Source organism: Diorhabda sublineata, chromosome X, assembly GCF_026230105.1.
Source record: "Diorhabda sublineata isolate icDioSubl1.1 chromosome X, icDioSubl1.1, whole genome shotgun sequence".
Lineage (NCBI taxonomy): Eukaryota > Metazoa > Arthropoda > Insecta > Coleoptera > Chrysomelidae > Diorhabda > Diorhabda sublineata.
The window spans coordinates 36,626,586-36,641,390 of NC_079485.1; the positions used below are offsets into that span (position 1 = coordinate 36,626,586).

Sequence of the window (14,805 nt, forward strand, 5' to 3'; positions counted from 1 at the left end):
AATAACATAAATATTACCATATTAAAACCACTTATTGTAGTGTGCACAAGATTATTAATATAAAGGTAATTCACCAGCCGAACGATTCTTTCTTTCTATTACATCATTCGTGCTAAAGTTCATTCAAACTGAAAGGTAATTCTAGATAGATAACTACCAACCAAAAAGAGACTATGGTCCGCTAGTAGTCGATGACATAATTATAAAATGATATTATCGCCCTGATTCAATTTGATTTAATTCATTATAATCCATGGTTATAGAATTTGGGTTCAATGTTTGAGCAAGAATTGTCAATAATAATTCAACACTCGGTTTGTTTGTACTATAAACAACTTCAGAAAATAATAGTAAAAGTTAGAATATTTTTGAGCAACACCCTCTATATTGGATTGAAAGTGGCCCTTATTTACTAATTGTTTATGTCTATTGAATTTTCCGTTTGGGGATTTAGGTAACCTGTATCATATGAAAATTATGAACGAGCAATGGGAATAAAATTGTTGAGTTGAAATTTTTTCAAAATAAAATTTATAAAATATTCAAGTTTTCTTATTAAAACACTGTCATATATATTCAAATAATGGCGTCTTAATAATAATTCAATAGTGTGCCATACAAATAATTGTTAAATTCGCACTTTTTTTCTTATTTGGAACTATATTGTTAAATTAATATCTTATTTATTTTATCATACCACAATAATTGTATACACCAATAAACAATATTAGCCTACATTTTCAACTTTTCCAGTTGCCAGGTCATTTACAAGTAAGACTCCAAAATTGTCGTAACTTTCCACCGACAGTAATTCAAGAAGCTATACCAGAGAAGCTGAAAGTAGTGAATTTATATAATCCAATGCTACTGAAATGGCTACAAAGATTACAATTCAAAATGGGACAGATTGAACTACAATCATCGACAGCGACACAGTTCTATTCATTATAAATAAACAGTTTATTTGTAAAGTATATTTTATTTAAACAAACATCCAGAGTTGTGATAAATTAACTAAAAACAATAACAATACAATTTTCATTTGATGACGCATCTTAGTGTGTCTCTTTTTTTAAAACATCCATTATTTGTCTGGATTCTATTGATCCCAGTGGTTGTAACTAAAAATAAAATACATAAAATTAATAGGATTAATATCGAAATTTGAACGTTCTCACTCTCCTACTCTTACAATTTAAAAGAAATTACTTACAATGTAGTTAGTACAAGACAGATGGTTTATTCATGAGGACAACAAGTCCAATTATTACTATATGTTATCAAAAATACAAACCAATAACAGATCAAAAAATAGATTAACACCTGTATAACTGGAAATGTGGATAATTCCCATGGCATATTCTAGCAACACTTTATATTATTTAGAACTTAAAGAATAGAATACAATAAAGTAATAGAATACAATAAAGTAATAAGTTATTGAAAATGGTACCTGGTACAAAGAGTAATTTTAATTACTAATTTTTAGATCGTACGCTACAACAGAGTTGAAGCCATAAACAAAAATGTACTAAGTATATATTATTTCTGGAACCGTTAGTGATATTCATACTGAACACAACACTCACAGTTGCAGTATGTTCACTAAGAAATATATAGTTTGTTAACTAAACTTGTTAAAATGAATAGAGATATGTTCTGTTAAATATAACTTAAATGGCAAATTATTCAGGAAAATTATTATGAGACAAGAATTACAATGCTTTCAACAAGTTAAATAACGTTAATGTTGTAGGAAATAATGCAATAAATAACGATGTTGTTCAAATTTCGATTACTTTTGAGCCTTCCCTTTCATATCTATATTAAATTATTTTATGGTTGCTTAGAAGTAAAGTTTATAAACTACTTTAGACAAAAATACGAAAGTTACCTTATTAAGAAAATAAGCAACATCAAGCTTAATCTGTTCTCGAATTTTCTTTTCATCTGATCCCGAATCGAGTTGCGGGGAAATTTCTTCTGTAGTTACATTTCGACTTTTTAATCTTCTCAAAGATTCTTCAGTTTTGCAAACAGATCTTAACACACCTTGCACTAACTCCAAATACCTAAAAATAATACAACTAAATTTAATACTCAATCTTTCTTCAAACATCAGTCCCATGAATTCAAAAAATTCATTAGAAGATTATAAATTTGTATAAAAATATCTGGATGCAGAAAGGCTAACAAGAAATATTAAAAATATTAAAAAGACTTAGAAAGTTTTGGCGGACCACGAAATTATTAGATTGGATGTTAAATATTTTATAAGTAGTGGAATGTAATTTTACCTTCACAAATTCAATGTTGGTTCATGAAATAGTGTCATATTACATCACAACATTTGAATTTATCTTTGTATAATTTATTTGAAAATGAATGATAGCAAATTTTTTTGACCCCAATATAAAATATAACGTTTAGCATGACTTGGTTCCAAAACAAAATACTTAATTTTCTTCCTAAAAACGGGTAAGTATGTAATATCTAGATGTTTAAAATAACAATTGAAAGTTGTTAATTTTTTAATCAAGATTTACATTTCTATTTGCATAATCTTGTGATTGTAACATGTAGAGTTGTGAATTTTGGAATAATAGGCTATGATAAAAAGCTATATTGATCAATTGATTTGTGCAGTGAAAATGATTACAAACGTCTAATTATATTCATGTGAAATTAAAGTGCAATTTAACCGTTCATTGTTATACCTTATATATCCATATAAATTTAGTGATGTGTATACTCATTTTTTATTTATTTTAGTAAAAAGAAATGTGGGTACTTAATATCGACAGTTAATCATTTTTTATAATGAAGTAATTTCGAGTTCTTGATCACTGAGGTATAGAATTATTGGTTACTACCGTATGGTTTGCTCATTTTCAGTTTAATAAGTATTAAAAGATTTTGGCGGTAGTGAAAATTCAGAAAAGGTATCAAAATATATATACTCGTATTTTTTTCTGTTTTAAAACCTGATTTACACTTTACCATAAAAACTGCTATCATGCATTTCCAAATAAACTATAGTAAAAAAGGTAGATTGTAGTGAAATTAACAATAGTAAATTAGAAGCAAAATTACTTCAACAATAATCAACACTTGGTGAATTCTTTACCATCTTGAAGCTCCATTCACTAGTTAGCCAATTCAATCTAATTGTGAGAATGATAGGTCATTTGGAACAGAGTGAACATAGGTAGACATTTTTTGGAGAGAGACATGTCCACACAGTGTGTTTTTAGTGGGTTTAGATAGAAGGGTGACTTTTGTTTTAAATCTTTTGAATTTTCTAGGCTAGAGAGGAGACCTTTTATCAATTAAACTTAAGTGAGGGTAGCATGTTAAAGTTAAAATTATCAACAAAAAGATATGAATAATTCTAGATGACCAAAGAGAAGTTGCTTATTTAAGAAAATTATTTATTGTTTGTTGGTACATAATGCAATAAGTATCTAGACTTACCAATATACAAACAGAAATTACATCCATTATCTTTGTACCTACACTCAACGAATTTAGAATTTCATAATCAAATGTAAATTAAAAACAAACTTACTGTTTGGTCACTTGTAGTATAATATCATTCAAAATTTCAGTGGACTTATGACTTATAACATTCTGGAATGCACTATGGAATGTGGTTATTGGTTTAACTGCTTCCACCATGTAAGGACTAGCTTCTTTAGGAATGCTTCTGTTTGTTCTCCTGTATAACCTAGGTATAGCCTCAACATGTTGAAGCTGATAACAAATTTCTTCCACTTTCATTTTAACTAGACTACTTTTCATAAGGTTTAGAACGTTTGTTATTGACTTCAAGTTAGCTTTAACTATCTTGGGAACCAAAATTACAACTGAACTATCAAGTATTTTATAAACTGTATTGTTGATGTCAGCTGGAGTTTCTATTGCTGGGCACATAAATTTTTCCACAATGCTAAAGTCAATTAAACAATTCATTATAAATTGTTCTGTACTTTGATGTGTACTGAAATTACTCTGAAATAAAAAAAATATCCTTATTGAAAGCTTCAAATATGCAAATAAAATACTTGTAAAGAAATAAGAAATATTTTGAAACATTTACAAAATGCATAAAACTATTCATATCCTGTTTTCATATAAACCACAAGCCATAAATTTTGCCTATTTAGTACTGATGCAATTTATATGAACATACCAGAGACTTCTTACCCCACTTATCTATATATCCAGAAAGATAGAGAATAATAACTACTTAAATTTGATACTGATACTAAAAATGCAGATGCCTCCTTTTTTTGTCTAGGTATCCTCTTTGTCGCCCTAACCCAAGGAGACTCTCCAGAATTGCAGATAATATCGTAGTTTCCTCCTGGATCAAAGACCTTGAGATAGTCGAGTTCCTCGTGTCCTATGATTAGGTTTCTCAAGTCTTTTGGTAAATTTTTTATGTATCAACCTTTTTAAAAATTTTATGGTGAATTAGAAGTCTCTAAGATATTCTCAAAAAAAAAATACTCATAATTGAAGTTGGTATTATGCTCAGTTGTGAAAAAAATAAGATTTTTGATCAACTTAATTTAATTTCCTGAAAAAATTGAAATTGTAAACAGCAAGAAAATTACTGAATTTTGTAACATATACTCGAGGTGAAGACCACTTGCTGCAAAACAAATAGAATCATGCATGTCATGAAATTCAAAACAATCTCAGAATAATTGCATTGCATATATCATAAAACTGGATAATTTTTGTTGTTGATATTAATAGTTCTTCAAAACTGAGTTGACAAAAACCAAATCGATCTTTCTGTAAATACTAGTGACTCATATATTTGGAAATACCTCATAGTTTTTGAATTTGCTATTAAATTTGACAAAAAGAAATGACGTGGGTTTATAGTAAACAATTTAACTCAGCAGTTAAAAACTGATTAAACAGTAACACCTGTAGGGTGCTAGCTAGATAAATTAGGTTATACAAACATAAAATTACATTAGTATCTACATTTGACATGAGAGTATATGTATAAATCAATAAATTTTAACTTACCTGTAAAGTAGTTTCACACCATTTTAAATATCTAGATAAGGTTAACATGGATAACTTGACAAACTGATCAGCAAGTTGGTCCAAATAAATATCTTCATGGAAACATTGAGAAACGGCTTTCCAAAGAGCTACAGTAGGCTTCAAGTAACAAGAAATTTCATTATTGGGAGAAACAAATTCATTATTTTCAAAATAAATAGCAGTTTCAAAGTCTCCTGCTATTCTTTGATATCGAATTTCAAGATAAACAGGTAAGTTGAAACGTTTCAAATGTTCTATAAAGGTGTCATCTTCTATTACAATGTTTTTATCACCACATTTTGTTGCAATCTTCAATAATATTTCATACGTACTTTTATATCTTTTTTGGAACAATTCAGGATTGCCCGGAGCAGTAATATATGGTAAACCTTCACGTGATTGCTTATCAAACTCTTTCCAAAAGCTGTTATAAACAAAATTAATTTTCTTAAAATCACCATTTGATTCTAATACTCTATTAAGAACATCCATTTCAGTATCAATGAAATACACTACTTTATCATAAATTTGATCTAAGTTTTGGCTAGACTTTTCTGTACCTTTTTGATTGAATAATTTTCGCAAATAAGGTTTTACTACTTCAATTCTATATATGTCTTGTGCTTCATCTTGTTTTTTTAAATTTTCATACATTCTTAAACATTTTGTAATAGTAACAGTATCCTCATTTTCAACAGCTTTAAGAAACTTCTTATTAATAATATTTACCAACCGATTTTCAATATTTACCATTATATCTTTCATATCTGTTGTTATAATATTCAATTCATCCATATAACTTCTCTGGAATGAGTATTTAGCAACTATATGCTCCAGACTTATTATATCCTCAAAAGAATCTGCTGAAGATTTGAGCATTTTGTCTATGTATACAGATGAAGATATAGCTCCAAGTTTTAAATTTAAATTATTCTTGTTAGTATTGTTATTTTTTATACCATACAACATCATTTTGTAGCTCATTTCAGCTGTTTTTATCAATTTGAGCAGGGCCTAGAATAAAACAGAACCTAATTAATAACTTCACATATTATTAAATAGATGCTATTACATCAATGCTACAAAATATCCATTGTTAATTTATTGAATCTTGAACTTTTAATATGTAGAAGATTGTAATAAGAAAGCACAAGTAATATATTCATGAAATGATATATCTAATTTTGTCTAAAAATAATTGGTTTAGAATATAAATTTCAAATTAGATGAATAGCAAGCACTGATTCTTCTCGTAAATGTTTATAAAGGTTACCATGATCTCCTCTCTTAATTGAAAAAATGGAAGTGATAGATGTTCAATCTTGGCATTTAAATTTGTTAAATACTCTGCTAAATTTACGATTGCTTCTGTTTCATTCTTAAGAATTTCAGTCATTTGCTGCTGTAATTCAGTGCCATAACTTTTTAAATCCCTTTTCAATGTTTCTAAATCGGATTTTAGGGTAAATTTTGATAGGCTGATATCGACATTAAAATCATCCTAAAAACATAAGTGTTCAAAGTCTTTAACGATGATTAGATTATATATAATTACTTTAAAGAACGATTCTTTCCAGGAAACTACTTCATTCAAAGACATTTTTAGCGTTTTAAATTATTTTCATATCTAAACATAAAACGTCAACATCATTCAATTATTTGAGGTTAATTTAAGCGACATCCATCGACCTATGATAAGTTATGGACGAGGCCAAACGATTTTAAATCGATGCCAACACAGTGCAAGAGGGACAATATAAGGAGGATGGAGCTAAAGAGGACAAAATAAAAGAAATTTATAACTGGAGCTTGGAGTTTATTTAGTGTGCCTATGGTTTATTGCAATAATTCATCTTTAAGTACCTGGAGGATCTTTAAGTGTTAGTGTCTTATTATCTGCCACTCATTTTATTGAAAATGTTATGTATTGAAATCCTCGTAACAATTTTTTTTAATAAATATGATTTTATTGTCTCATTTACCATGCATGTTTTGAAAACAGAATGCTGGGAGCCAAATCTGAAGAATATAGCAAATACTCAACTGATACAAAGCTTGTTTGAGATTAATATGGCCGTTGCAATATCGACCTAGGTTATCTTAATACAAGAGAACACCTTTGCGCACCACCCTTTAACGTTTTACTTTTATAGACTCAAGACTTTTATAGACTTCGATAATATACTGAAATTAAGGCATCTCAAAATACGATTAGCATGACCTTACCTGATGAAGCCGGTGATTAACCTTGATCTTCATACTCCTTATTTATTATTTTGGTTTCTACATCATAGCGAGTACAATGTCTGCTTAATGTCGAAGCATTTATTATTGAGATAATTTATTCATAAGAACTTTTTAAAAAATAATCTGGCATTCTGGTTACACATAAAATGTAGTCATCGGCATTAAGAAAATCAGTCCTAAACCGGATATTTTGAAAATTATACTCAAAAATAAAATACATATATAACTATTTTATAACTTAAAAAATAATTATCAAGAAAATATATTTAGATTTTAAACTATTATTTCATGAACAGTAGAATAATTTGTTATCAAGTTAGTCAACTTCTGTGTTGCAACATTTTGTTGATGTTCACAACATTTAAAACATATCTTCAAATTATTTCACAATTTAACATGAATAGTGATAGATAATAATTCAAAAATTTTCGTAAAAAAATTGTAGATAAAAACTTTTCTTTCAAATGAATAAGGCCTCGATGTACCTACTTTCTATTTCAATATAAATTTCCATTCTATGACAATAATATCTTAACACACTTCTAACGGAGCATTTCACTAAGGCTTTACGGCACCTGAAATATTCTTTTCGGAGTTCCACATGGCAACTAAAGTCGTTGTGGTCGCGACGAGAACGTCACTCATGACGTCATGTCTAACGTTCACGACGACCATTGTCCAGAATTAGCAGAATTTTCAAAACCATGCAACCATGAGAATATATCTCATTATTTGATGCAGTATGTGATATTATAAGTTCTTTTGAAGCATTGTTGTGACGCACCATCAAATATTTTACTATTACCATAGAAGATATTTTGATTTTCCTTTAATGGAAATTAGTTTACTCCACGAAAAAATTTCATAACTTACAAATTATAACATAACCTCTTAAAGCTTTCGCTTCATTTTTTCTGTTTTGTCATTAGTTAATATTTATCTCAGCGTTCAAAATGCCTTATAAGCCATTCCTTTCGGATTTACGATTGTAACGCTCTGGATCAAGTAGAACGGGAAAGATCGTGGTCGTGAACGTGATTGTCGTTAGTGCTTAGTGGAATACACCCTAATAATATTGGACGTATGTCAATGGCCCTTAATTGTATACATTATCTTTTAATCGATATCCACTAAGCCCTCGAGACGAACACGTTCAGTTCACGACCTCAGTATTTCCCGTTCCACTTAGTGTAAAGCGTTATAATCCTAAACTAAAGTGGAATGGATTAGGCAGCGTTATGAGTGTATGAGTAAATAATAACAAATTGCAAACAGAAAAAAAAAGTAAAAGCTTTGAGATGTTATGTTACAATTTGTAAGTCATTGAATTTTTTAGTGGGATGTTTAACTAATTTACATTAAAGTAAAATTAAAATATCTTCCGCGGCGATAGTAATATATTTGGTTAGTGTAGGTATTGCGTCACAAAAATGCTTCAAAAGTACTTATAATATCCCATACCGCATCAAATAATGAGATCTGTGTTGCTTCAGTTTTGAAAACTCCACTTCTTATCGTAGTTTTTAATTTTTAATGTGTGAATAAATTTCAGTTTGCCTACATTTTGGAGCAGCATAAGGAGAAGAGGAGAATGTATGGGATTTTACATCATAGATATATATAATTTGCAACGGTTTTTTTCAAGTTGATTCTTGAATGTATTTTCAACATTTGCATATACTTGGAAGTTTTCATAATTTAATGTAGTTATGAATTATTACTATTGTAGAGTTAAAATTAGGAAAATGTACAAAATAGTCATTGTAAACATTTGGAGACATAGTGTATACAACTAAAAATTTTAATCGTCGATAGCGGCATTTTATGTTTTATACCATGCAGAAATTTTGAGTTTTTCATATGCTAAGTGGAACCATTGTATATGGTGATATTAGGTGTTAATTGAAAAAATAAATACGTCCAACAAAACTGTTTACTAACAAAAACGGGCGTTTTACAGAAATATAATCTAGCATAATGTTTTTTTCTATTTTGATTTGTAACAGTGCCTTACTTGACTAGATTGTTTCCAAATTAATATAATGGCTTAAATATACAATAAATGTCTATATGTTTGAAAAACTTAGATAAGGATAATACATACATATGGACATCTGGACATCGCTAAAGCTGTTAATGTACTTACATTTAAAAGTTGCAACTCTACATATATAATTCAGCTAGTGCCGATTAATCATTGAATCTTTGAAGTATGTTCTCGTTTATAAACTTCACAGAAGCGTTGATACGAGCTACTAAATTTTTGATTGAGTAAAGTTCTCAATTGTCTACTATGATATGCTGGATTCACATTATGTTGGAACCAACAACTCAATTTGAACTTGATCCAAACATGGATTGTCATTTGAGAAATTTAAATATTACATTTATTAACCGTATCCTTTAGTGACATTTTTCCATTCATAAAAAGTATGGTTATTTATGATTCCTGTTCGAGTCTTCCCTTAGCTTTTGGATGAGCTTGTCTTTGATATGAAAATTTTACTGCATAGTCTCTAGCTACAGCACTGGCATATGATGGATTAAAATTATTCATAAAAGTATGCAGATGATTGTTTGTGAGCTGACTTCAGTTTTACTAACGTTTGCATATTTACAGAAATTTCGTTGGTTTTAGTCCTTCGATTCATGTTTAGAAAGAACTGGTATCAATTTTAAGACAGCTTGTGAAATGTAGCTTTGTCTTAACATTTTCTTGGATGGATGATTTTGAATGAATTAAAAAATACCTTTCAAAGTGAAGGAAATTATTAAATTGATATTAAATTATTATTAATAGGATACAAAATTTGGTCCATACATTAAATTATTATAAATAGGTCATAAATTATTTTTGCAAAAAATATTTATCTGGAACACACATATAAAGCATACTTATATTCACAAACATGATAAATCAATAAATCAATACAATTCTGATTCATAATGAACACACTGTTTATACTACCACAACAACAACACTCACAAATACACTGTCTGATGTGCGTTTCAATAACCACGTTACCTTCAATATCAGAAGACAATAACTTGTTTATCAAAACGAGCGTCAGACAGTGTAATTGTGAGTGTGCAGTGGTAGTGTAAACAGTGTGTTCAGTACAGTTTGCAATATAAATTATTACGTAAACAACCATATATTTCAGAGATATACGAAATGAAATCCCAATAAAGTCATGTTTACGTTATTTTATGTTGATAGTAAGTTTGTCAATACTATAAACTTTTTGAATCTCACTATAGATTTAAACTATTTCTCTCAAATAAGTTCTATATAAATATATCGTTTCGAAATATCTACTTTGTCCTAACCAAAAACGCTTCAACTGAGTCTAAGGCCAAGGTTTTTTTTTGTTTTAAATCATAATTTCTCAACGTTATATTTAAAAAAAATATAGTCGTAAACCTTTACTTTTTTGTTTCCGTTTTATCTTAACCCCCTTCTCTCTCTTACACTCCCAATGAATTATGCGATTAAATTAACCCATTAGCGCCCAGTGTACTCGAATGGGTACACCTAAATTATCTCGATTTCAGCGCCATACAACGGCGTATTTCGTAAATGTAACATAAAAACATTGTTTATTAGTGTTATTTTAATAGAATTGTGGCAGAGATTATCAATAATTTTGAATCAATTAGATTTGGCTGTGAATATATTTACCGCGCTTCTACGTATTGCTGATGTAATTAGAGGTGAGTTGATATTATACACTACAACCGCCATTGTAAATAAGTGTGATTGAATATATGTGTCACAAATGTTTTAAAGGTATAATATGGTCATATGTAAAAAGTCCTACAATATTATGTTTTTTTTGTTATTCTGATGTAAATCTAGGTGTACTCATTTGAGTGCACTGGGCACACGACTATACTGGGCTATTTTTCCAGGAACATTCTACAATGCACATCAACGGAATTGCAAGTAGCTCTTTTAATGGTAAAAGATTCAAAACCTTAGCTTATGCAATTGATGCTGTTGAACAAGCAAATAATGCTAATTTGGAAGTTGATGTCGTTATAATTCCGCCAGAAGTGGATTATCAAACTGACGAGGAAGAATTTGATGAAGACGATTTATTAGCTGCAGATCTGCTAGCAGATATTCCAGGTGAGGTAGAAATTGGTCTCGATAGGTCTGATTTTGAAGACGAAGATGGCCTGCCACTGACGGAACTTCAAAATGTGCAACCAACTAATTCAACCGAAAATTTGGGTAGTATGCCACTGTTAGAGAGATGGCATCTTCTAAAGGGGAATCCTAATTGGACGCAAGTACCTACAGTATTAGAGATGGACAGCACAGATGGAACCGAAGTTCGGTTAGAACAACTTCGACAAAATCTAATAGGGCTGAATGCTGTACAGATTTTCGAAAAACTATTTGATGACGAAGTGGTCCAACATATTGTCGACCAAACCAACATTTATGCGGAATCTAAGAACAATCAAAATTTTGTAACAACCAAAGAGTTAAAAATTTTCGTTGGCGTTCTTCTCTTTTCTGTGTACCATAAATAACCTCGTGAGCGCCTTTATTGGAATCTTGATGAGGTTGTTGGAGTTCCAATAATTACAAATGCAATTAGTTGAAACAGATTTACAGAAATAAAAAAATGTACAAAATTCGGCCGCTTATGAACATTCTCAACTCAAAGTTTCAACAACGGGGAATTTTTAATAAATTCTTGTCTATAGACGAAGTAATGGTTAAATATTATGGTCATCACTCTGCGAAGCAATTTATAAGAGGTAAACCTGTTCGGATACAAGGACTGGATGTTGTGTAGCTCGGATGGATTTTGTTATTCATTCGATAACTATTGTGGAGCTAAACCGTCATCTGTTCAAGCACCACCTAAAATTAAAACCTCGCTTCAACTAGGTTCACGAGTGGTTCTTGATTTTGCGAAAATAATTGATGCCCCAAGTGATCATGTCCTATTTTTCGACAATTACTTTGCATGCCATGATCTTTTAAATGCACTTAGAAAGATTAGAATACGAGCTACTGGAACTGTACGTGGCAATCGTACAAAGAAATGTCCTCTTGTACCCGCCAAGACAATAAAAAAAAGAGAAGGCCGTGGTTTTTTTGATTTTCAATACGACAAAAGAAACCAACTTTTATTTGTCAGATGGAATGATAATAGTGCAGTAACGATGGCTACAAACTATGATTCAGTCGAACCTTTGGCACAAGTAAAGAGATGGTCTTCGAAAAGGAAGGAGAAAATTTCAGTGCCTCAACCGCAACTTTTTAAAAACTACAACCACCTCATGGGCGGTGTTGATCTGATGGACCAAGAAGTCAATAATTACAGAATTGCCATCCACGGTAAAAAAATGGTGGTGGATTCTCTTGAGTCACATGATAAACATAAATATTGTAAATTCCTGGGGATTACATAAAATTATCTATCCTAATGACAAAACGGATCTTTTGCAATATGTTAGAAGTATTACTCGTCACTACATATAATAAGGCTATACAAAGAAGATCTGCATCTAATAGACCTTCTGGTTCATTACCAAGAAGTATTTTGGATGATCTGATTGGGCATTTCCCTAAAAAAATTGAGAACCAGTTCAGATGTCGTCAGTGTCATATGAGGGCTAGATGGATATGTAAAAAATGTAATATGACTCTGTGCATTGAACTAGACTGTTTCAAAATATTTCATTCTTAGTTCTTATTTTACAGTGTTATAACAATTTACATATAAAATAATAAATATAAAGTTTAACATTTTTGGTAATACTTATTATCTCATTTGGATACACATTTTTTTTTCGAAAGCATAAACAAAAAAAAATAATTTTATTGCAAGTACAAGTTTGAGGAGGACATTTTTGGTAAATAAAACCTAATTTAATATTTGTTTTCTGCTAAGGCACTGGTGGGCACTAATGGGTTAATAATTGAAAAAAATTGTTTTGCCCATTTGGTGGAAAGATGTAGAACAAGTTATAAAAAGTATCATACGTTCGAAACATTTAGATCAATTTTGTATATTAACACATTTTTTAAATTATATCATTTGTACATAGTTAACAAGAAATGGAGCAATTACTACGCTCCATCATATCCCAGCCAATGCATCGGAGAAATTTTCAAGAGAATGTCAATTCAATGTAATATGTGCAATTACTGTTATTTATTTATATATTGTAAGGATAATTCAACAGTAAAGAGGTGAAAGGAGGCCAATATGACCAAATCAACTACAAATATACAATTTATTGTATCAAATTATCCATAGCCATAATTATTTTATAATTGATGATTTATCAACCTAAGTGTTTGGAGATCGAAAGTGACTGTAACATAAAATTCATTTCGCTTTAGATATATGGAAATACTAATCGTTACTTGTGACAATGTCTATGAAGCTAAGCAAATGGTATATTAACTAAACGCCACTGCATATTTGGTTAATATGATTTGGAAATGAGTGTTGGTCTTTGGATTATTGTCGAACTTATTTCTTTTATACGAATCGTTTTCAGGATACAGCAGGGTGGTCTGATAAATTTAAATTTTGAGAACGAAAAAAATTGTATCCAATAAGGTTTGATTGAATTATGTTCCAGATATACAGGTATTGGAAGGAAAACTAAAAGTAAAGAGCCTGAGAAAAATCTTAGAAGAGCAATACCCAATCATGGTACTGGTACATGGTAATGATGATACAACTTTTCGCATTAAAAACATTGTGTTTTCAAAATAATCAACCCACTTTTTAGAATAATTCTGTCTCGTTCGATTGCTTGAGTAACACTACCGGCATAGAGTGAGTTAACAACATCCCGTATACAGATTTTTAAGAAAGATTCTGTGTCGGGTGATTCATAGGTTTAATCATCAAATAGGTAAAAAAAGAAATGTTAAAAAAGCATTGTTGGCAATAAAACTTGTGTAGAAGGGTTGTATTAGAAATTATTTTATACAGAATCGAAATTGCGACAATAAAACAAAAGAAAGTATAGTGAGCTGTGTATAATGTGCAATAAATACGTTTTATGTTTTGTTATACATATTACCAATAATTTGGCGAACAACTATTCTTCAATTAGAAGAGATAATGAAATAAATATCTCCAAAACGATAAAATATTCATATGGAACTAATTAAAGACAATTGGTGTAAAATGAATCCTGAAATTATAAAAATAAACAGAACGTTCCATTTAACACACAAATTACATACCTACTTTCTATATAATTGAAAATTCTGGTGAAAAAAAAATATTATTTTCAATGTACAAAAACCATCTAATACAAAATTTCCTAATTCAATATTTTGTAATTTTTGAATAACATGTAATTACCCGTCATCACTAAAATCCCCTTATAAATCTCAACGATTGTTAGAAAGTTAGAGATAAGTGTATTTTTACTTTAACAATGATCTCTGGTGAACTGACGAATCTTCCCTATCTGCTTTAACGTTTCTGTTAATTGCAAAAT

General features: G+C 29.8%; 2 protein-coding genes across 7 annotated transcripts in view; one reads left to right on the forward strand and one right to left on the reverse strand.

Annotated features, from left to right (window-relative positions):
- Positions 1-971, forward strand: part of LOC130451773 (protein unc-79 homolog) — a 62,996-nt gene extending 62,025 nt beyond the window's left edge. For all 4 annotated transcript variants that reach the window (XM_056791003.1, XM_056791004.1, XM_056791001.1 and 1 more), the window contains exon 32: positions 754-971. In XM_056791003.1, the coding sequence (XP_056646981.1) occupies positions 754-951 (198 nt within the window). In that variant the 3' untranslated portion in view covers positions 952-971. The remainder of the gene's footprint in view (positions 1-753) is intronic.
- Positions 941-7,953, reverse strand: LOC130451774 (conserved oligomeric Golgi complex subunit 2). Of its 3 annotated transcripts, XM_056791008.1 has the most exons (7): positions 6,623-6,806; positions 6,341-6,568; positions 5,818-6,081; positions 5,047-5,184; positions 3,569-4,011; positions 1,895-2,072; positions 941-1,121 (listed from the first exon to the last, which is right to left on the reverse strand). In XM_056791008.1, exons 1-7 carry the CDS (start codon positions 6,665-6,667, stop codon positions 1,056-1,058), a joined length of 1,362 nt encoding a protein of 453 aa, XP_056646986.1. In that variant the 5' UTR covers positions 6,668-6,806; the 3' UTR covers positions 941-1,055. The 3 variants fall into 3 exon arrangements, with proteins under 3 accessions (XP_056646986.1, XP_056646985.1, XP_056646984.1); XM_056791007.1 differs by lacking the exons at positions 6,341-6,568; positions 6,623-6,806 and adding exons at positions 7,294-7,490; positions 7,804-7,953 and having other exon boundaries at positions 5,047-6,081; XM_056791006.1 differs by having other exon boundaries at positions 5,047-6,081; positions 6,623-7,896.
- Positions 7,954-14,805: the final 6,852 nt, after the last annotated feature.